Source organism: Muntiacus reevesi, chromosome 4, assembly GCF_963930625.1.
Source record: "Muntiacus reevesi chromosome 4, mMunRee1.1, whole genome shotgun sequence".
Lineage (NCBI taxonomy): Eukaryota > Metazoa > Chordata > Mammalia > Artiodactyla > Cervidae > Muntiacus > Muntiacus reevesi.
In genome coordinates this window covers 87,631,571-87,654,999 of record NC_089252.1, presented here as the reverse complement: position 1 = coordinate 87,654,999, position 23,429 = coordinate 87,631,571, and the positions used below count along the sequence as shown (strand labels likewise).

Genomic DNA, 23,429 nt, shown 5'->3' with positions numbered 1-23,429 from the left:
GAGAATGCATTTCTCCACCGGGTTGTGAACTTATTACTCTATCTCAAATGTATGTCAGAAAGCGTGCGTTTATGTATATAGGACAAGCTCTGTTTTACTGTACTAATTATCACATAATTGGTGCTCATGTTTTATTGAGCAGCAATTGTGAGCTAAGCACCGTGTGAGTTTCTTCGAATGCTTTGTTTAAGGTAAGGCCCACAGACACCTCTGGGGAGAACAGCAATACAATCCCAGGTTGCATGGAGGGAAATAAAGGCTCAAGAAAGCCGTGCAAATTGCTCAAGATCACTTAGCCAGTGAGGTGCAGAGGCAAATTTCAAACCCAGACTCTAAAATTCGCTCTGTAACTTCTTTAGACTATACGGAGCTGAAATCATGTTATCGTACAGCCAGGCCTTACAATGGCCAAGCCAGACAGGGATGCCCCGGCCTGATCGGACTTGTGGATAGCTGCGCGAGTGCGTGGACAGCTGGATAAAAATAAATGACGGGGGGAATGCATGGGATAATGAGGGAATACAATGAACAGGGGATGGAATGGAAGAGTAAGTGAGTGAGTGAAATGAGGAGGTAAACGAGGGAATGGAACGGAGTGGGAGAGAATGGGTCAGTGGATGGATGGATGGATGAAGGAGTAAGGGGCTTTGAGGCGGCCGGACCAGAAGACCGAGCGCCTAGCTGCCGGCGGGTGGGCGGACGGGCAGCTACTCCACACAGTACGGTAGGCGCGGGCTGCCCCTCCTCGGGCCGGCTCACGCCTCCCCCTCTCCCCCTCCCTCCTCTTCCTCCTCCGTCGCGCGCCCGCCCGCCCGTCGGCCGCCGGGACCCCAGTCCCCGGCGGGCGGGCGGGCGGAGGAGGCGGCCGCCGCGCGCCGCTGCCCTCGCCCCGCCGCCCGGGGCGCCGCGATGCTCAGAGGGGCCCGGCCGCCCGGGGGCCGCCGCCGCCGCGCCGCACCATGAAGCTCCGCAACAAGGCGGCGGCGCTGCTCCTGCTCGCGCTGGCCGCGCTCCTGCTCGCGCTTCTGTCCCTGCGCGCCGGCCGCGCCGCACCAGCAGCGCCCCTCGCGCGCCCCGCGTCCACCCCGCCGCGCCGCCCCGCGCCGGCCCCCGCGCGCCTCCCCGGCTGGAGCGCCCTCCCGGGGGCCGGCCCGAGCGCTCGTCGGCGCCGGCCTCCTCGTCTGCGCCCCCGAGCCGGCCGTCGGGGCGCCGTGAGCCTGAAGAAGTCGGCGAGGTGAGTCGTGGCAGCCCCGGAATCCCATCCGTGGACCCGTGTCTCCCTCCCTCCAGCCGTGTCAAGGCCAAGGGAGGCTGTGGGCTGGAGGGACAAACTCCAAGTTCACCTACGGGCTGCCCACTTTTACGTCTTTCCCTGCTAGAAATGAAAAATCGTCTTCTTGGAATCCTGTTAACAGCGCAGTGCTAGTCATCACGTACCTTTTGGAAAGGGAAGTGTCAGGGGAAATGATTGGCATGTTACATTCTCAACTGTCCGGGCAAAAGCGTATATTTTCATTTTTCCAAACTTGCGCCCTTTGTTTAATTTCTCAAAAGCCATCGCGATGCAAGAATGCTTTATCTAACGCTCATATTTCACTGGAGATTTTTTTTTTAACCAAAAACTTAGATCTGATTGAATTGGAGAAGTTAGATTTTTGCTAAGTACTGGCTGTCTCTTATTGAACCTCGAATTGCCCTGTGCTTAGAACAGAAGAGGCACTCTACCTGAGGGTGTTAAGAAGAAGTGTTCTCCCAGGAAGGAGTGATGCGTGGCACGGCAAAGACAGTGTGGCTCTCCTTATTATTCCTTCTTTTTCAGACTCCTGTATGGTCAAGAGTCCTGCAAGGAAAACATCTTAGCCTTCAACATTCTGTTTGATATCCTCTTTCTCTACACAGAGCTTAACCCCGCCACAGCTTTTCATCAGAGCGTTTTATCTTTGGCCTTAGGGTTGCTGGAACGCCTGCAGGTTAGGAATTTGCGTTCATTTCCTTTGTTGTGGAGAGAGCTTTTTAACAATCCCCCTGGCTTGTAACCGTCTGTTTCCTTTACCCTTTTGAGGCTGTTGATGTTTCTAACTGCCAGTTGCGCGTCCACCTTTGCTGGGCTCCCTAATGACTTGAAACGACTGAAAGACTTCTTTTTGACCATAGTGACTAAATCTGGTTTGACGTTTTTACTATGAGAGAAAAGTCAGGAGACCTCAGTAAGTAGCTGTGGCAGCTTTTGTTTCTCTTCTGCCTGATAGGAGATGTACAGATGAGTAGGGATGAGTTTCAGGGGCAAAACCCCCAATGACCTACAGAATTGTTTTTGAGTACTTGGAACCATTTATAACCTCTTATGAAAGTATTTGCTCTGTAAGGATATTTCTGTTAGGAACTAAATAGGGTTTTCCCTTCTAGGTACTAAGGTTTCTTGTAATGGATTCTAATACAGTTTAACTACAAGGTTGCTGTGATTTGTAAGTTGATGGGACAACTTGAAAGATAATAAGGTTGGACACCATTTGTCACGGCTAACTTATTACGAGGCATAGTGCTAACCTCAGTGCATTAAAAGTCATTGTTAACGCAGGTTATGTTTCTTAATTACACCATCGGTACCATAACCCTGTGACGGTGGTTCTCCCAGAGTGCTCTTTGAACCAGCAGCACCAGTTTTACCTGGGGGTTTGTTAGAAATGCAGTCTTACCCTTCCCTTCTTCCACCCCACCCCTAGACCCTCTGAGTAAGAAATCAGGAGAATGAGGTCAATAATCTGTTTTAATAAGCCGTCCTCTTAGAGTTTCTGATGCACACCAAACTTTGAAAGCCTGCTCTAAGTAAGCAGTAATCAAGCACTAATATTATCCCCATTTTACAGATGAGTAAAATATTACACAAGGTTTAGCAATCTGTCTGTTTCCAAGGTGAGGTTAAATATCCCAGCAGCCTGGGTCCAGGTTGAGCCCTTTAGCACTAGTCCACATGTCATACACGAGGCTTGCCTGCATTCATCATTTTCCCGAGATTTTTTTTCTAAAGAAATGTGACCGATTTTTGGAACTGTCTTCATCCTTCAAGGTGTTGGGAACACTGGGGCAGCATCTTCTTGTCTCTATCTGAACAAATTGGCTCTGACTCAGAAGAGATCACGAACAGAATCCAAATGGATGTTTTCAGGAAGGACTATTTCCATGAGCAACAGCACCTCCTGAAGTCATTTTTCTTCTGAACGTATCTTGTAGATTATCATGGAAATCATGGCCAACACTATAAGAATAAAAAACAAAATTTTGAAAGTCAGGAAAGAATGAAAAACAAAAAAGCCACAGGAAGTCTCAGGCTCCAATGTGAAAGTCTTGTAGCAAAGTTGACATTTTTGGGGCCTTCTTAAGGTTTCTCTTGCTACCTGGATGGGAATGGTGACAGAAGCAGTAAGGGAGCAGGGGGAAAGATCTTTGCATGGACGCCTTTGTTGCCTTCCTAATCCTGCCTGGGTTAAATTTTTGTGGTTTAGGAGGAATTTCATTTTAGGGAGGGAAAAGTAAGCCTCATGTTTTCAGAAAATGAGTGCTTTAATCTCCTGATGTGGCTAGAATCCAGAAGAGATGAAGGCTACATGCGTGATCTGGTGTCTCGGGCCTGGGGAGTAGTCAGCAGAAATTGTGGGGCTGGATGAGACCCAGTCCACCACCTGCTGACCATCCTTCCAGGGCTGCGCTGCGCCCTGCAGGGTCCTGGTGTAAGTGAACCCCGCCACGTCAGCTCAGCAAGCATGGCATTCTCCTTCCACATCTTGTTTTCATTTCAGAGACGTTTCCAGGGATTTGCCTAAGTTAGCAGGCAGACCCTACAATTTTATAAGTAGTCATTTGTATGCAATCTGTCCTGTGGTGGGCTCCCCTTTCCATAAATATAAAGGCAGGAGGTGAGGTCTGAGTTTTAGGTCAAGGGTGGAATCTGAAAACAGACACCACACTCTTAAGTAGCGGTTCCAGGGCACAAGAGAAATGAAATCTTCCTTCTATTTTGGGGGTTTTTTTGTGTTTTTTTTTTTTTTGGTGATTTAGACCTGGCTGACTTCCAAAACAAATTTGAGACGACTAACGGTAACTGACACATATACAATAAGGCCATTGAAATACTTATGAAACATGAAAAGTCATAAAGAGGAGGTGGGAAATAAGTACTGTTTGTCTAAGACTAAGGCCTCTATTGTTGTGAGGGTTAAGTGTTCAATTTAGCTCTAAGCTTCCTGGCAGCCATGTCAAAAAGGGAACCATGATGGGCTGTGTTATTTTCTTTGAATGATAAGAGGAAAAGTTTATCAAGAGGGATCATTTTTTTTTTTCATGCAACTGAATCCTAAAATGAGAACCTTACATTAGAATTGATTTCAGAAGACCGTCTGTCCAGCTTGCTTCTGAATACGCTTTGAGCCTGCCTACAGAAGAGGAAGTTTAATATAACTGCCCATCAGTGTGATAGGAAAAAGAATTTGTCATCTGGAGTCCACAGGATCGGGTTCTGTATTGGAACCATTTCACCCTAATTTCTATATCGTTCAAATGAGAGTTGATCCACAGATTTTCTAAGATCTCTTTCAGCTCTGCCATTTGACCGTCCTGTGATGAGATCATCAAGTTCAGCTGCAAAATCCCAGCACGGACTGTTGCCTAGCCCTTTGTGCTGTGTCTTGCAAAATCACTGTTTCTCATTTATTGGCTGTAACCTAGAACTCCTGCGGATTAGTCAGCCTCCACCCTCTCCTGAACTTCTCTTCTTTGTCTTTTGCGTTAGCCTGGATGGTGCTGTTTTCTCTAGAAGCCATAGAAATATGGCTTCTAAAGGAGACTTGGGATTGTCTAAGCCCCTCTGTGATTTTATTCCACAGTCATTTAGCAGATGTTTATTGCACATGTGTCCTGAGTCAGGTACTTATTGTGCAATGGGAGGTGGAATTTGAAAGAGGGATGACAACACAAAAACACAGTACATATTTGGCAGCCTCCACAGCTGCCCCAGTGAGAGGAGGCGAGCATATTTGCTCATCAAGACACAGCACTTCCTGCAGTTCCCTTTGGTCTCTGAGAGAAGTCTTCTCAGAGGGTTCAAGCCTGAATAAAGGTCTCACTAACGAGGGACTATGTTATACAGCAAAATGCCAGGCCTGTGGCCAACCTATCATTAACTGGTCACCCCAGAGCACATTACCGATCTCCAGATCTTGAGGACCATCTGTGATACTTGGTCACTGTGAGTGCAGATTCTACTTTCACATTCATTTTTGTTGATTGCTCCCTGAGACCCCTCTTTTACCCTCTCCATGAATTCATTTAGAAAGTCCTCTTGGTTTATCTCAAAATATAACCCCAGTCCCACCATTTCTACTGCTTTCATGGTTACCACCCAGCTCCTGAACACCATGGTTTGGCCTGGACCACTACAGTAGCTTCTCTTTGACTTGGGGTGTCCACTCTAGCACCCTCTACAGTCCATTTTCTATACAGCTGCTGAAATAATCTTACTTTTTCCTATGCCAAAATGTTCTTTGCTCCTATCCTTGTGTGGCTACTAGCTTCCTCATTTCTTTCAGGTCTATGCTTTCAGGTTTTTGCCTCAGAGGAGTCTTCCCAGCTGGGACCCTGCCCATCATCCTCTACCTCCCTGCTCTTTTTTTTTTTTAAATAGCACTCATTATTATATGAAGATACTACTTTGCTCCTTCCCCCTTCATGCACACTTCATGTCTTGTTAATCAATGTACAACTGGCATCTAGAACAGAGATGAGCTGTCAGTGGGTACTCAGTAAATATTTGTTGAGTGAACTAATGAATGAATGAATGAACACAGCACCCCCCCTTATGCCAGCACTATACTAAGACTTTGCTTCTATTATTAATTGCATATTACTTAATAATATTCAAAGCATTCTTATACCTTTTAGAGAGGATCTCTAATAGTAAAATCTTTTCAAGAGAGGGAATATTTTTCTTTTAATAGGTTTTAATTTTTTTAGAGGGCTTCCCTCATAGCTCAGTCAGTAACTCATCTGCCTGCAATGCAGACCTGGGTTCGACTCCTGGGTCAGGAAGATTCCCTAGAGAAGGGAGTGGCAACCCACTCCAGTATTCTTGCCTGGAGAAGTCCATGGACAGAGGAGCCTGGCAGGCCATAGTCCATGGGGGTCCAAGAGTCAGACACGACTTAGCAACTTTTGTGGAAAAGTTGGGGAGTATGTAGTCCAGAGAGTTCCCATATATCTTGTACCCAGTTTCCTCTCTGATTAAAATCTTACACTGGTACGATACATTTGTTATAATTTACCAAATAATATCAATACGGTATTACTAATGTTTGGGGTATTTAGATTACCCTAGTTTTTACTTAGGGCTCTTTTTCAGTTCCAGGATTTTATCTATGACATCACGTTACATTCCGTTGTCACATCTCTCTGAGCTCCTCTGGGCTGTGGCAGTTTCTCAGACTTTCCTTCTTTGTTGATGACCTTGAGAGCTCTGAAGAGCACTAGTCGGGTATTTTGTAAGATGCTTCACTATTGGAATGTGTCTGATATTTTAGTCAGTTTGACTCTGGGGCTATGAATTATCAGGAGAAAAACCATAGAGGTATGGCACCATTTCATCCCACCATATCAAGTGTATACACTATCAACGTGAATTAATGTTGGCACCGGTCACCTGGCTGAGATGGTGTTTGTCAGCTGTCTCCATTCTCGACTTACTCTTTCCGGGTCTCCATACTGCACTCTTTAGAAGGGAGACACTGCACAACGGCCACGTAAGGAGTGTGGAGTCATGTTCCCCCTCCCTGAGGATGGACCGCCTGCTTAATCACTCAGTCATGTCCAAGTCTTTGTGACCCCACGGACTGTAGCCCACCAGGTTCCTCTGTATGGGATTCCCCAGGCAAGAATACTGGAGTGGATTGCCATTTCCTTCTCCAGGGAGTATGGAATATCTGTATATAATTTATTTGAAAGTCTTTTTTGTGTGAGCTATTGTGTTTCTTCTCCCCCATTTATTAATTTATTCAGTCATAAGTCAGTATAGCATCCTAGATATTTTATACTCTGAGTTACAATGCAACGTGACTTAATTTTGTTGTTGAAATTGTTTCAGTTCAAGTCATTAGTAGCTGTTACAGTTGGCTGCTATGCCCTTTAGACATACTCCCATCCCTGGGCTTTGGTTTTTGTTTTCATTCTTGTCTTTCTGGGCACTTTCTTACTTTCTGGCGCTATAAGAGGCTGCAGGCTCACTTCCTGTGTTTCCTGCTTCAGTCATAAAATCAGTCATTTCTTCTAGGAGACCTGATTTCTCTCATTGGAAAGTGGTATTAGAAGCCAAGATGTGGATACTCAGTATGTTTGTTGCTACTGGGGTGTCATTTCGTTTAGCCCTCTCAACTGAGAGAGCAAAACATATACGTGTGTACTAACCTATGTATGTACATGTACTTATAAAATTTTCCATGTATTACCATCTCTGTGTAAGTTAAACATGGATTTATTCTTAATGTCTCCAACTGTAGTCCACTACCACATGGATCATTCTAACCTCTTTTCCTTGATTCTCTGGGAGAGGGAGTGTTTTAATTACCTAGAAGCACCAGCGAAAGTTTTCTCCCATCTTATTGGCTTTGTTTGGTTTAAATGCCTACAGTGTGGATGAGGAAATGGAAAGGAATAGAGGGGTGAGATGGGATCAGCTAATTAATGTAAACCAAGCGAGGTTCACCACCTAAGTTAGGGATGAGGCCAAATATGCCTGAACTGTGGAGTGGAGATAAAGTAATAGATGTTGTTGTTGGCTCCTGGCCTCTATTTTCCCATCCCACCCCCAGATTGACAGTGAGGTGTACCTCCAGGCAATGATCTAAACCTACCATAACATCCCCATCCATGCCATAGTGTAATCTTTTTATATCCAGGACCAAGATATCATTTCATTTCTCTGGCAATAGTTACTGATCTTACAGGGGTTACATGACCCAAGCTGGCCTAATCAGCCAGAAGGACTTATTTTATGTTAGTGAACAAAAGACTTTATCCTCTAGATATGAACAAGAAAATTAACAGTCCCAATTGTCACTGCCATCCTCAGAAAACCAGCCTTGACTGAAGTCATCACTCTGGGCAGTAGAGAAGGATGAAGACTGTGGATCCTTGTGGACACTGCTCAACCCCGAGAACCACAGCTCTGGAGGCCTGACCCTGCTTGAACCCTCCTGTTCCATACTGCAGCTGAGATTTCCATTATTTGCAACCAAAATCCTCTCCCGCCCTGCCATGATATGCCATGTGTGGTATCCTGCTTCCCTGACCAGGGTCATTCCTGCATACCCTGCATTGGAGGTGCAGAGTCTTAACCACTGGACTCCCAGCGAAGTCCCTAAACTCCTTTTAATGGAACTGGATGGTTCTTTACATCAAAACCTAAGTGCTATTGATGAAGAAAAAAGGGAACAGCTACAGGGCCACACAGGAAATGAGGGTCCCTTACACCCTGGAGCTGCCATCCCGTGCCCTTGACCTTGTCCCAGGCAGCAGGTGATTCCGGGATAAGTTCCTAAGCCAAATTAGAGCCTTAGATGGGTGGGGGATTTAAAAAATTGGGATCAGAGAGGCAGGATAAGGGAAAAGTATTTCTAGTGGCTGGAATTAGAAACTCAGGGACTGGCAGCTCTGTCTCTGCCGTGGAGAAAGCTGGAGAGTTCATGGACCCAGGATAACAAGGAGGGTTGGGAAGCAATGCCAAGCAACTGGGGTGGGGTGGGCTGGGTGCTGACATAGTTCCCAAGGCCGGCTTCTGCCCTCTGCTGGCTGTTCTGGTCCATGGTGCCCGACTCTGTGACCCCATGGACTGTAGTCTGCTGGGCTCAATTCTCCAGGCAAGAATACTGGAGTGGGTTGCCATTTCCTCCTCCAGGGGATCTTCCCAACCCAGGGATCGAAAACGGATCTCTTGCATCTCCTTCAATAGCAAGCAGAGTCTTTCCCACTGCGCCACCTCGGAAGCCCTAGTCCCTGTCCTAACTTCCATGAATTGAGTTTCTGTCACTCACCACCGAAGAATTCTGACTGATGTAGATATGTCGCACCTGATTTTAGCACCTTTAGAAAGTTTCATAACTAGTGGCCATATTGACACTTATCCTCCCAGAAACTCACAAGAGAGATTCCTTGGAAGAAAATTTGAGGACAGATTTGTTTTCTTTGGAAATACTTCTCTTCATGTTACAGTTTACGGTGAGAAAATAAGAGCTAAAGTTTTTTGTTATATCTATCTTGTGGGTGTGTATGCTCAGTCGTGTCCAACTCTTTGCGGTCCCATGGACTATAGTCCACCAGGCTCTTCTGTCCATGGAATTCTCCAGGCAAGAATACTGGAGTGGGTTGCCATCTCCTACTCCAGGGGATCTTCCCCACCCAGGGATCGAGCACGCATCTCTTTCATCCCCTGCATTGGCAGACAGATTCTTTACCACCAGCACCACCTCTTATCACCACTTAAAATGCCTTTTCAAAAAACAAAATAAGTGGCAGACTTGAAGATGGAATTCATGTTCCTCTCTAGAACTTCCCCAGCACTTGATATATTTTATATCTTGAAATTTTGAAAACTGCCCCAGAAAGAAGAGTTTCTTGATTCGATGCCTTTCTTTGGATTCCGTGCTATTTTGGCAGCCAAGAGCAGCTGCGGTGTGTTTGAGGGTGATCTTTAGATGCCCGCTTCCCCCCAACCTCTTTTAGCAACACAGAAGACTGTCATCTTCTGGTACATACTCAAAGCCATAAAATTTAGAGTCCAAGCTTTCCATAAGTAGGAGGCAATAGAGAACACATAATTTAAAATGCGATTTCCTTTTATATGAGAGAAAACTGGGGTCCAAAGAGCTAAAATAATAATAATGCACATAAAGCAGCAAGCACAGGCCCAGCTCATGGAGATCTGTCAGCATGTGACATGCTGTTTTGGGTACTGTTCTCATCCTGGTTGCTTTATTATTTAGAAACTGAACCCTAACTAGATCCAGCTGACTGGCTGTGTGGCTTTGAATGAGTCAGTGCTCCTCAGCAAATCTAGGCTTTCTCCTAAGTTCAAGGAGGAAATGAAACAATGTGAGTCAAATGCTGGCACGGAACCTGCAACACGAGAAGCTCTCAGCAAATGTTAACCAGAGCTAAGATGTGGATTCAGGCAGGCTTTTCGCTGGGTTGTGTCTTGAGGAAATGCAGACAGCCTCTGTGTATAGCGAATGCTATCCTAACCCAGTGACCTGGTCCTTAGGAAAAGCTGGGGAAATAGATGGAACAGGACCCTTTTCCCTGTCTCTGGTAGAATTGGGTGATTTTTCCGGAGAGTTTGAGAACCCCAGTCTGGCCATCTATAGCTTTGACTTCTGCTCAAGGGCAGAAAAGCTATTGTTTCTGAGCTTAGAAAAGCAGAGGGTAAGTGAAGAGTTTGCAGGAATTAGGCAGTGTCTTCAGGAACCAAAATGCAGGATTTTGTCCACAGACACTGCTCTTCAGGAGCCTGTGTTTCTGCTTGGGCTTGAACCCCTGCTCTGCTTTCTTCTCTCAATTTTGTGGGAATTACAAGGAGCCAGTTGTTTGACCGCTGCTCCAAAGTAACAGGCCTTAGTGCGCAAGTATCAAATATCATCCCTCAGGAGAAATGGGGTAATGGACTTCGCTGGTAAAGTCTGAGAAGTTTAAAAACTGTGCAAACACTTCAAACCTGATTTGCAATAATTGAGTATTGACACTGAAGTTTTTGCTGCTCTGCCTTGCCCATTTTGGGCATGGGTATAAAGGATTTGGAGAAAAATGAAGGCTTCTGATGCATCTAAGTTAATATTTAATAATAGTGATGATGATAACAAATATTTATTGATGACTTAAAACATTCCAGGTACTATATAAAGCATTTTGCCACATTATTTCATTTTATCTTCATAACAATCTAAGAGATGGATACCGATATTGGATAGGTAATACTCTTTTTAGTTGGAAGTGATGGAATCCTAGCTCCTCAGCTAGGATATCTTATCACTTAATCATAAAAAGGGATTTACTAGTTCATAAAACTGTGAGATCAAGTAAAACTGCAAAGGACATCAAGCTTCAGTCACAAATGTATCCAGGATGTCTGTCTTGTCTTGCTTGTTTAGTCACTCAGTCATGTCTGACTCTTTGTGGCCCTTTGGAGTGTAGCCCAGGCTCCTCTGTCCATGGAATTTTTCAGGCAAGAATACTGGAGTGGGTTGCCATTTCCTGCTCCAGGGGATCTTCCCAACCCAGGGATGGAACCCATGTTTCCTGTGTCTCCTGCATGGCAGGCAGATTCTTTACCCACTGAGCCATCCGGGAAGCCCATCTGACCATCTTGCCTCTATTTTTTAGCTCTGCTTCCTTCTGTATGGGCCACACTTGTAGATCAGTTTTTTTCTGGGTGATAGTTCCAAGAGATCTGAACTTGTGACCTCCTCCTTTAGTAACCTTGAAGGAAAAGACTTTATCCAGCAAGAGTCCCGGGGCTGCCTCCACTGCTCTGGCTTGGATCCCATGCGCACCCAATCCCTAATGGCCACACCTGGGGGGGAGGATATTTCAGCCCATCCCAACCTCATGGACTGAGAACTGAGGTTCCCACCAAAGAAAACTGAGGTGTCCTTAGCAGAAACACCTGGAAATGGATGCTAGTAAGAAACAAAAGCAGAGAACCACTGGAATCAATAAGCCCATTTTACAGATGGAAAACCTGAGGATTAGAGATGGTGAAAGTGTTGGCCCAAGAGATGGAACAGTCAAGTCTCAGACTTAGAATTTGAAGCCAGGTCTATGTGCAACTAGATCTATATTGCTTTTTTTTTTTTTTAACTTTAGCAGAGAAGGGTATTTATTGGTTCACATAACTTGAAAGTCCAGTAGATATACTAGCTTCAGACATGATTTGATCTTTGCTTACAACCACCCTGTATTTGAGAACAAATCTTGAAATTTGAACTGTTTGCTTGCTTTCCAGAATCCCTTTGAAGAAGATACCTTTAATTAAATCTCTTTTTTTAACTTTGAAAATTGTTGATATTTATAAGGGAAAAAACAGATTATAAAAGTCATCTCATTTTTAATGCCTTCTATATATCTACATATTTATAAACACATACCCACATATATTGGTTATATCTCTGGAAGGTGGTATCTGCCTGTGTTCTCAGTCATGTCCAACTCTCTGCAACCCCATGGACTGTAGTCTGCCAGGCTCCTATGTCCATGGAATTTTCTAGGCAAGAATACTGGGGTGGGTCACCATTTCCTCTTCCAGGGAATCTTCCTGACCCAGGGATTGGACCCGTGTCTCTTGCGCGTCCTGCATTGGCAGGCGGATTCTTTATTATTGCACTACCTGGAAAGTGGTATACCAAAATGTTAACAGAGGTTATCAAATTGGGTACCCCCTCTTTTGCTTGTCTATATTTTGCATTTTTTATGCTAAATATATGCATTACTTACATATTGATAAAACAATTTAAAGATATTAATTGCCATAAAAATTAAAAATCCCTTATTGGCCTGAGGCATAAGAAGATGGAAATTAGTTGGGGAGACTACTTTTCCTCCCTTTAGGTTGGTAGGTCCTTCATGCTCTTTTTTGGGGAATGAGATAGAGCTGCCCATTCATGGAATATATATTCCACACTCTTCTCCCTCATATGTCACCAGACATTTATTTCAAACAAGCGCTGCTGGTTCGTATTTTTAAAATCTCAATAACATCTTAATTTGAAAAGAAAAGGGAGATGGAGAAATAGACTTCCCTGTGTGTCAGGAACAATCATAAGGGGGAAAACTGAAACGAGAATTAGTCCAGGCGGTGTCCTAAAGTTTTGGAAGGAGAAGAATTATGAATGTAATTGTGTATAACCTCAGCTAAGGACAAGTGGCGAATGTAGAGAGCATATTAAAAAGCAGAGACATTACTTTGCCAACAAAGGTCTGTATGGTCAAAGCTATGGTTTTTCCAGTAGTCATGTATGGATGTGAGAGTTGGACCATAAAGAAGGTTGAGCGCCAAAGGATTGATACTTTTGAACTATGGTGTTGGAGAAGACTCTTGAGAGTCCCTTGGACTGCAGGGAGATCCACCGAGTCAAACCTAAAGGAATTCAATCCTGAATATTCATTGGAAGGACTGATTCTGAAGCTGAATCTTCAATACTTTGGCCACCTGCTGTGAAGAGCTGACTTATTAGAATGGATCCTGATGCTGGGAAAGACTGAAGGCAGGAGGAAAAGGGGATGACAGAAGGCAAGATGGTTGGATGGCATCACCAACTCAATGGACGTGAGTTTGAGCAAGTTCTGGGAGATGGTGAAGGACAGGGAAGCCTGGTGTGCTGCAGTCCATGGGGTCGCAAAGAATTGGACACGACTGAGCCACAACAAAGGATGAGTAGATAGATTACAGAGGAAGACATGGTGCAGGTATCCTATGGGAGTCACACCTGGCGCGGCTCTAGTGGGCGCTGAAATCCAGTTCACCTTCAGATCACTGAATCAGGAGCTTGAAGTAAAGATAAAGGCTTTATGTGCCTAGAGGGGGCTTCTTTTCTGACTCATTGTGTGTGGTCCCATAGATAGCATCATAATGAAAAGCAAGGCTTCTTAAGTCTTGAGTTTGAATCCTGACTCTGCTACTTCCTAATCATAAACTGTGTGTATGTGTACAATGATGGCTAAAAGCAGACACACACACATGCAAAGTCACCACCTTTGGGCATTGACACCTATTGTTCTTTCGAGCTAGACTTTGTTTAGGAACACAGCCATGTTTCACATGTCGTGATCCAAGCAAAATATGAATTATTAATAATTGAATTCACTTATCAAATGATTTTATTAAGCCTCCCCCTCATAGCAGATATTTTTGCATCGTGTCAACACTGATCACGTAATGCAGGGACTTCAAGGCAAATGTCAGCTTTTCTGTCTGTCTTGGAAGATTAAAGACTGTTGATTTAACTCCAAACCATGGGTCATTAAAAGTGATTTAACTGTTAGCACAGTCCTGGGCGTCATGTCTGGGTTGCTAAGTAAAGGCTCTACTCACAGCTTCAGTGTGGAAATTTTTTGTCAGGGGTTTCATGTGTTCCCAGACCTGTAGTTTGCAAGGAACTTCATTAGTGTCTCTGGCTGCCAACACTTAACATGGATATAATCACCCATCACCAGACTCTTTTGCTAGGAGCTAAATCAAGGTATTTCCACTTTTTCAACTGCCACTGTGACCTCATTTGCAAATCTCCATGTTCAAATAGCCATGGCTTCATCTTAAAAGAGATTCCACTGGGACAGGGGTGGGGGGAAGAGCATTCTACAAGTCAAGTCTTCCCTAGGGTGAGCATATTCAACTCAAATCTTTAAATTTATCTGTTTCCCTTCCTTCCCATCTCTCCCCTCAAATTTCTGTGTTTCCTTCCATATTAAAACTTGTCACCAACAGTTCTGGTTCAGGCTGTGATTTTCTGTCCAGCTCACGCTGCCAGCCCATATCATAGCATCAGGTTTACCTGAGTTAATTTAGCCTGTCAGTTAAGCAGCCCTGATAACAGAGGTACCAGGAGACAGCAGAAAAGAGGGTCTGAGTAGAAGCAATTACTCGCGTTAATAATTCAGTGTGTTTTGCAGTAGTGGGCTCCAAAGTAAATAGCACTACACATAAATGCCGTATTTCATTATTTATACACTCCAGAAATTGAAGTTTAATTAAGTCACACGCCTGAGACTTTTAAGCAATTAAGGAGACACTCGTCTCCAGCAGTGCAGAGGTGGTGGCTGAGCCTCCTCTGTTGTTCTGAGCATCATTTTTCATTGGATCACAGGGCGGGCATAAACCAGGACAATGAGGGTGGCGTTTTCCAAACCTCAGTCATTCCTACATCAGCATCATGATTCTTAAGGCTATACTACTGTATGCTAACTTGAAAAAAACTTAAATCTATCCTTGTTATAAATGTGTGCTTTTGTGTACTTATTTAATAGTGGCTTTATTGCAGTATAATTCAAATACCCTTAAAAGATGTACAATGTGGAGATTTTTAGTTTACTCACAGAGTTGTGCAACCGTTCCTGCTATCCAGTTTCAGAACAGTTTCATCACTCAGAAAAGAAACCCTATACCCATGAAACAGTCATTCCCCCTTCCCCCCCTTCTGTGAGTTCCTGGTAACCACTAACCTGCCTCTTGTCTCTATGGATTTTCCTATCCTGGACTTTTTGTACATTTGGAATCATGCAACATGTAGTCTTTATATTTTCACAAACTATTTTAAAGGTTCTAATATGTTGATAGATGCATCAGTGCTCCATTCCTTTTTATTGCCACATAATATTCCTTTATATGGGTATACCACATTTTGTTTATTCATTCATCAGTTGATGGACACTTGGGTTGGACTTTTTGGCTATTGTAAATAATGCTACTATGAACATTTACAAATGTACATGTTTTTGTGAGGACAGATTTCCCTTGGGTAGATACCTAGCAGTAGAATTACAGGGTCATATGGTAGTTCTGTACTACCAGCTGATATATCAATACTTTGGCCACTTGATGCAAAGAACTGACTTGTTGGAAAAGACCCTGATGCTGGGAAAGATTGAAGGCGAGAGGAGAAGAGGATGACAGAGGCTGAGATGGTTGGATGGCATCACTGACTCGATGGACATGAATTTGAGCAAGCTCCAGGAGTTGGTGACGGACAGGGAAGTTTGGTGTGCTGCAGTCCATGGGATCGCAAAGAGTCGGACACAGCTGAGCAACTGAACTGAACTGACTAATGGTAGTTCTATAGTTAAAATTTTGAGGAACTGTTTTCCAAAGCAGTTGCACTATTTTGCAGCCTCACCAGTCGTGCTTGAGAGTGTTGATTTCTCCACATTCTTAGTATACTTGTTTTTAAAGAAAACTTTATATCACTGACATATATTGTTAGCAATAACATAAATAGAAGGGAATTGTCAAATCAAACTCTAAGAGAACAAGACAGCTTTTCATTTCTAACTTGGTACTTGTGCCTGCTGAAGGCTCTCTAGCTGAGGCCTGCTGTCTTCTCGGTTGAAAAGGAGAATTCAGCAACATTAGAAAGACATATTAGCATTGTTGAAAAATAACTGAAAATAGAGTAACTTCTTACTGGGAGACTCAATGTTATTTGATGCAATGTCTAAATGATGACTGCAATCTATGCATCACCTCTTCAGAACACAAGGAATTGGAGGCACTGATGGCAGTGCCAGCGTGTTTCATCTTGTTTCAGCTGTCAGCCCCACCATTACCTCATACAAGGAGCTCAGAGGTGGCTGGTCTAATGTTTGCTATGTTTTTTGTTTTCCTTCTCATAGTCTGGATGTTTTCTAAGAACTCTTGGAAACTCAAAAATACTACATCCTTGATAGGATAATAGCTGTTAACCCAGTAAATTCCTTCCTGGGAATGTAGTATAAGTAAATAATGCAAAAAAAGGGGGAGAAAAATCTACTGACCTATCCATGTTTAGTGCAAGATTTTATATGTACATATATATATGTATATTTGAGAAAAATTGAGAACAGCCACCATGAAAGAAATGGTAAGCCATGGTGTTTTAGTCAGATAACCAGTTAAAATGATGGTCATGAAGACTTGAAAAGTAACAGAATCAGATGAAAAAAGTAGAATATAAAATTGTATTTACACCATTAGTATGTATTTTATTCGGTGGAGTAAAGACCAGACTATAACATGCAAAAAAATTTTTTTTATGGGGCAAGGATTTTTTTCCATGTACCAACTGGAATTGGTATTTTCCATGTACCAATTGGAATTACTATTTCAACACATAATGTTTTATATTTTAAAAATTGAAAATATACATTGTGTGTTTTATTCCAACCATTTTTCTAAGGATTTTTAAAATTTACATTGCCTTATGTTGACTGTAAATAATATTGTGTGCTTGCTGTAAATTACAATGAAAGAATAGGTAATCACCAAGCAAGGTAGGTTTTTGGAATGAAGTAAAGGCCCTGATAGAAAAGAAAAGGGAAGGTGCTCCTTCAATGAGGTGGTCAGGGAAGCGTTATTCTACTGTTGAAAGAGAAGGAGGTGGTTTTGCAAAGAGCTGTGCTGTGCTGTCGCTTGGGTCGTGTCCGACTCTTTGCGACCCCATGGACTGTAGCCCCCCAGGCTCCTCTGTCCATGGGATTTCCCAGGACGGAATACCGGAGTGGGTTGCCATTTCCTTCTCCAGGGGATCTTCCTGACCCAGGAATTGAACTCGAGTCTCTGCATTGGCAGGTAGATTCTTTACCACTGAGCCTGCAGGGAAGCCCTGGGGAAGAACATTCCAGAAGCAACAGTGTATGTGAAGGTCCAGGATGTAAGCACAGCACTTACATGAGTGTCTCAGGACATGAGAAGGAAAAGGTGGAGGGTATTCAGCTCACAAAACTGAGGGATCAGGATGCAGAAGCCATCTTGTAAAGAGCCATTGAAGTCCCTAAGAGCCTATGGGGGTTGAAATGAGTAGCACATGGCTTAGCGATTAGACAACAAGAATATTGACAAGGACTGTGGTGGGAGATGTACTGTGGGCAAGAAGCTCAGCTGTTCGGGGAATGAAGAGGAGTGACCGGAGAGCTGAGAGATGACACCAGCAAGGAGGATGGAATAGTTGCATCCACAGAAGACCTGGAGAAAAGGCAGAGGATAGAGCTTCATTCCTGAAGGTGAAGGGAATAGTTCGGGAGAGAGAGGAGAGGTGAGAGGTCAACTCAGGTGATGAGTTCCTGGCTATAGATGAACTCCGGATGCTTGTAGTCCAAGTGTGTTAATATGCAAACTCGAGCTTCACCCCAGACCCACGGAATCAGAATCTCTCTGGGATGGAAGTTATAATATTAATCGACACCTCCTGTGATGATGATACGCAGTCAGGCTGGGAATCCCCTGCTCGAGATGGTATCTGGTGTCTCTTCCACCTATGAAACCGGTAGGATGATGAAAATATGGATGAAGGTCCTCAGTTCAGTTGCTCAGTCGTGTCCAACTCTTTGCAACCTTATGGACTGCAGCACGCCAGGCTTCCCTGTCCATCACCAATTCCTGGAGCCTGCTCAGACTAATGTCCATCGAGCTGATGCCATCCAACCAGTGAGCTACAGAGAGGGAATGGATTCATGGAGCATTTAAAGGATGACTCAAGATGAGAAGAAAAGCAGAGTGAGTCTAAGGCAATCTGAAACCTATTCCTAAGACCTGTGTAAAGACTTTTTTGATTGCTAAGTTGTAAGTTTGTTTCATCCTGACTTAAAGGGAGGAGAATTTTTTGGCTTGATCAATAACCTTCCAGGATTAAAGCCATACACCTGGATTCAGGTGCCCAAGGAATGCCGTTTGAGATCTGACCTGCCTCTTTTTGGCTCTACTTTCCACCCTGTTGACTCCCATCCAGGTTCTACCAGTGCGGTAGCTGAGTTGGTTGCCATCAGCTTCAGCCTCAGCAGCAGGCCTGTAAAGCTCCTGGACAACAAATGTCTACTCCAGGCTTCTTTTATAAAGTGTAAAGAAGAACATAGTTAACCACCAGTCAGAGCAGTGGGAGTACAATTCCCATCTCCCATTCCCCACCAACACCTGGCAACTCAGGGGGTTTAGAAGTCTGAGGTCTGTAGCCTTGCAGGGTCCCTTGACCCTTGCAGGGTCTTCAGGTGACATTTGAGAGGGATTTGTGTCCCACTGATAAGATTTGGTGGAAGGCACACCATTTCAGTGCCCTTAAACTTGGTTATTGCTTGTGGCCACAGAACGCGAATGCTTATTACCTGAAGCCTGCGATTTTTAATGTAACATGAGAGGTAGCAGAGTAGGGGCAGCAAAGGTCTCATTAAATCCCAGCCACTGCTCCTTGAACTGCCACCAGGAGAAGCTTTATTTGTCTTTTTTAGTACCTGTCACCAGACACCAAAAAGGACTGCAGGCCCCAGCCCCGGCTCTGTCTACCATGCAGGCCCAAATCACTGAAGCCTGCAAAGAAAAGTGGCCTGCTGTGCTGCAGGGAAATGCAAGTTTTTTTTAATCAAGAAGAAAATAAAGTATTTGTCACATAGTTTGGGCACATGAATAATACAGACAATTATGTCATGCATTTCTGTGTACCCTGCTCTCATCTTAAGAAATAAAATCTTAAGTGCCCGGAAGTAACCACTGCCTTGCCTTTGATGTTTCTCATCCTCATGACATGATGACTTTTACTCCATATGTCTGTGAACAACACGCAGTGGTGTTTGCTGGTTTTTCAGCTTCATCCAAACTGTCTCATTCTATCACTATCCTGCTACCAACTGCTCTTTTTCCTCTTTGTCCTTATGTTCGTACATGACCTTCTGAGATGTTTATTTTCACTGCTGTGCAGTATTCCACTTAAACATGTCAAATATATTCATGATTCTCCTTTGCATGGACAGGAAAGTTATTTCCAACTTTGCAATATTATAAATAAGACTGCTGTGAGCATTCTTGCATGGGTCCTATGCAAATGTGCAAGAGTTTCTTCAGGTCTCATATGCAGGTGTAGAACCAGAAGAGTGAGGGTATATATATATCTTCACTCCTGATAGATGTGACCAAAAGACTTTCTAAGGTGTTTAGGTCAACTTAAATTGCCCCAGCAGCTTCTGAGCTGTCCCCCACCTCCATATTCACTCTGAAATGTGTATGGTCCAACTTTTATTTTTTAAGTTTCACCAATCCAAAACAACATAGAATCTCCTTATTGTTTGAATTAGTGTTTGCCTGATTACTGAGGTTAAGACATTTTATTCATGTAGAAGTCCAAAGTGTAAAGCTAAACTAGGTGGAGTTGTTCTCTTTGGAGATGGGGTGATGGCTTGTATTTAAGACAGCTAAGCTGTTGCTTTTACTATTTTAGTACCTGTGGATATTTGTGTTTCTAAATATTGAGCATAATTTTAAGCAAACGAGTATGCATTAAATGTTTTGTAGCCTATTTTGGTTGGTATTTTGACTGACTTTTTCTTAATCGACTGTGGTTTTGACATTACCTGTGACACATCCTTCCCATCCCTTTACATAAATTAGTTGGGAGTTGGCTTTAATAGCAGGTATGAAAGTCCATCCATGAAGCTGAGGGAGAGAAGACATCTGAGTCCTGAAGGCAAGGATTCTTGAGTTTACCAGGCATGCTTCTGATTTAGCACCTTTGCTCTGACTGTCCCCTTTGCCTGGAATCCTCCTCACCCAACAAAAGCACGTGACTCCTTCCCTCCCCACCATCAGATTGTCATCGGATCTCGCCTTCTCGGTGAGGACTTACTTCCCTGACTTTGCAATGTATAGCATCTCCCAAACCATCAGACACTCCTGTATCCCTCATGGTTCCACCCTGTATTTCCTGCTTGCTGGATAACTTTCTTTGTGAGTTACTTAGTTATTATTTGCTTTGACTGTTATTCTTTCTTTGTCTTTCACCTACCACCTGTAGAATGTAACTTCAGCAAGGGCAGTCATTTTGATCTGTATTGTTCACTGCTGTCTTCCTGGTACCCAGAAAGGTGTCTGGCACATCGTCGGCACTTCATATAGATTTATGGAGTAACGGGATGGAGTGAGCAAGGAAAAGAGAGCAGAGAAGAGCCTTTCTGAGAGACAGTGCATGTGCTGGGGTCTGAAGATGACTAGCAATGAGCTGGAGAGCTGCGGTCTAAGTGTGACTGTGATTGTGAATGGCTGCCCACCCAGGCTCCAGGTGCTGGAGGCAGATACAAGAGACCTAGGTAGAAGCCACAATCAGCAGTTTGGACTTGATCTTCAAGGCAGTCGGGAGTCTTTACATGACTTTTTCCAGGGAATAACACAATCCTATTTGCATTTTAGAAGACCATGACTCTGACGCCAACGAGGAGAAATCATAGATGGGGATAAGGATCAGATTGGAGGTGGGAGGACCATCTCGGGGGAGTCACAGTGATCTTGGTGAGGGAAGGTGATGCCTCATCAGGTAGCAGCAGGGAGCTGAAGAGACGTGGACAGTCTCAGAAGATACATCTCTGCTGTCCTCTCCTCTGATCCCCAAAATCAGTAGAATCTGAGTAAGTCTACGCATCTGCCCCTAACTAAGCCAGGAAGCCATGCTCCTACTCAGCATGCTCTTAAGTAATCAAACTGGAAAGTCTTCCGAAGTGTTCCACCCACATCTTCAACTTTCCTCTTGGTGAAAGAAATCTGGAGCACAGCCGCCTTTATTTGAGCGAGCAGTGAATAATGGAGCAGCACGCTGATTGAACTCGAAGTTTTTGGAAGGAAGGTAGCATTCCACATCCAAGCTCCCCTGGCCTCCAGATCTCTTGTGCAAGTAAATTAGTTTCATTTGTCTCAGGGCACCTTTTTCCAGGCCAACATCTTCCAGCTTGCCTGCAAATGTTTCTCAGTGGTGTGTTTGAGGCTTGGCTGTGTCTCCTTGTCTGGAACAAATTTTTTATTACGAGGAAATAGCTGGAAGATGATTCTGGACTCTTGGACCCTGTTCCCCTCTCAGCTGTTGACTGGGTATTTGATACCTTGGTAATTTTCAGCTTAACCTGTCCTCTCTCCTGCCTGCTTCTCATTACTAAGCATTTCACGCTGGAAGCTGAATTTCATACCTACCAGCTCAGCAGTCTTGAGCGAGACGGTTAAGATTAACACCTGTTTCTGTAAGACTCTCCCAAGATGTCACGGAGGCCCCATGTGTTGTTTTCTTTGCTCACCTCCTGGGTTTGCATGATTTTCCTTTGGTCCGGTGGTCATGCCTTCCACTTCAGCCTAAAACCCTCCAGATGATAGGAGTATCATGTTGCTTGTTTCACATGGGAAAGCCACTGTCCACCCTCGTCTTGTTCAAATTGCATTCAAATCTAATTTCCATGGCCCATGTGAGTGGGAGCGCCACAGCCCTGTGTCAGCTGTCAGAGTTTAGCAATACCATTTCCAAACATGGGCCAGTAGGCAGCCAGCAGGCACTAGACAGCTGAATGCTGGCGGAAAAAAGCCTCAGACACCTATAGCAGTCCAAACAGTGACTCATCCTGCTATTGCCAGGATAAATATGGGAATAAAGGGTATTTTTCTCTAAGCAGGAAGAATTGTCAAAATGCTTATCACTTTATAAAGTATAACAGATTGTGCCTGTTCGTGTTTTGAAATGTTCTAACCCTCCACTAGCTTTTATTTTTCTCTTATGAGTTTAATAATAGCTTTCACCTATTTTTCTTCTTTCTAGGAGGCCTGGAGAACTCAGGAGTTTCCAAGCTGTGCTGCCACCCGAGCTCTGGATCCACTTGGCGGTGGTGGCCTGTGGCAATCGGCTGGAGGAGACGCTTGTCATGCTCAAATCTGCCGTGCTGTTTAGCCACAGGAAGATGCAGTTTCACATCTTCACCGAAGAATCTCTGAGGCCTGAGTTTGATAAGCAGGTGATTGTGCAGAAATTGTGGCACTGAGTGTAGACAAGAGTGCACTGTGGACATGCATATCCTGTTTCCTAATGTATTTTACTGAATACTCAGCTGTGTGCCCACGAACACTTGGCTCTGAGCCTTAAAGTCGTCCTCCATAACATAGGGATAATTACACCCCCTTAGAGAGAGATTGGGAGGATTAAATGAGGATCAAATGAGATGATGCACTTGAAGCACTTGACCCAGGGCTCCACCCCTCCTGGTGTTACCGACATTGTTCTCAGTGGGAGTCACGTAGCTTATTTTTATCTGCATATATATATATTTTTTGAATGACAAATAATATGTGCTCATCAAAATAAATTCAAACAAGATGTTATAAATGTGAAACATAGAAGTCCTTGCTACCCTTCTTCCCCACATAAGAAACTATCAGAGTCAACACTTTTGAGTAATTCTTCCACATTTTTTTCACATACAGGTGTGTGTATCTGTATTTATGTATCTGAGAGGTTGAGTATGTATGTGTGTGTACATGTATATGTGTGTACTCTTCCTGTGTTGAGGAACAAGTGGCAGTTTCCTGCCAGTACAGGGGAGCTTTGGAAACACCTCTTTTCTCTGGGCTTGTTGCGTGTGCGACTGTCAACCTCGCTTTGTTTTCTGGCAAGGCTTCTCTTGCAGTGAGTTCTTGAGTGCTGGCAGAGAGAGCAGCTGTTTCACTTTGTATCTACCATCTTGTGGGGCTCCATCCTGCCGTCCGGCCAGCCACACTGAAAGGCCAAAGCAGAATGCTGGGTAACTAAAGACTAATAACTGAAAGCTGGAGAGTGCATTATGATTTCTAAAGAATAAAAAAATCTCTTTGACAACCTCTCCTAGAGAAGCCAGGGAAGAAACTGTCTTGGGACTTGAAACTG

The 23,429-nt window shown here is 44.0% G+C and overlaps 1 protein-coding gene across 1 annotated transcript in view; it reads left to right on the top strand.

Moving 5' to 3' along the window:
* The first annotated feature begins 820 nt into the window (after nucleotides 1-820).
* The window catches only part of GXYLT2 (glucoside xylosyltransferase 2), a 78,905-nt gene continuing 56,296 nt past the window's right edge, over nucleotides 821-23,429 (top strand). Inside the window, exons 1-2 of the mRNA XM_065933281.1 lie at nucleotides 821-1,234; nucleotides 22,332-22,524. Coding sequence (XP_065789353.1) covers nucleotides 960-1,234; nucleotides 22,332-22,524 — 468 coding nt within the window. The 5' untranslated portion in view covers nucleotides 821-959. The remainder of the gene's footprint in view (nucleotides 1,235-22,331; nucleotides 22,525-23,429) is intronic.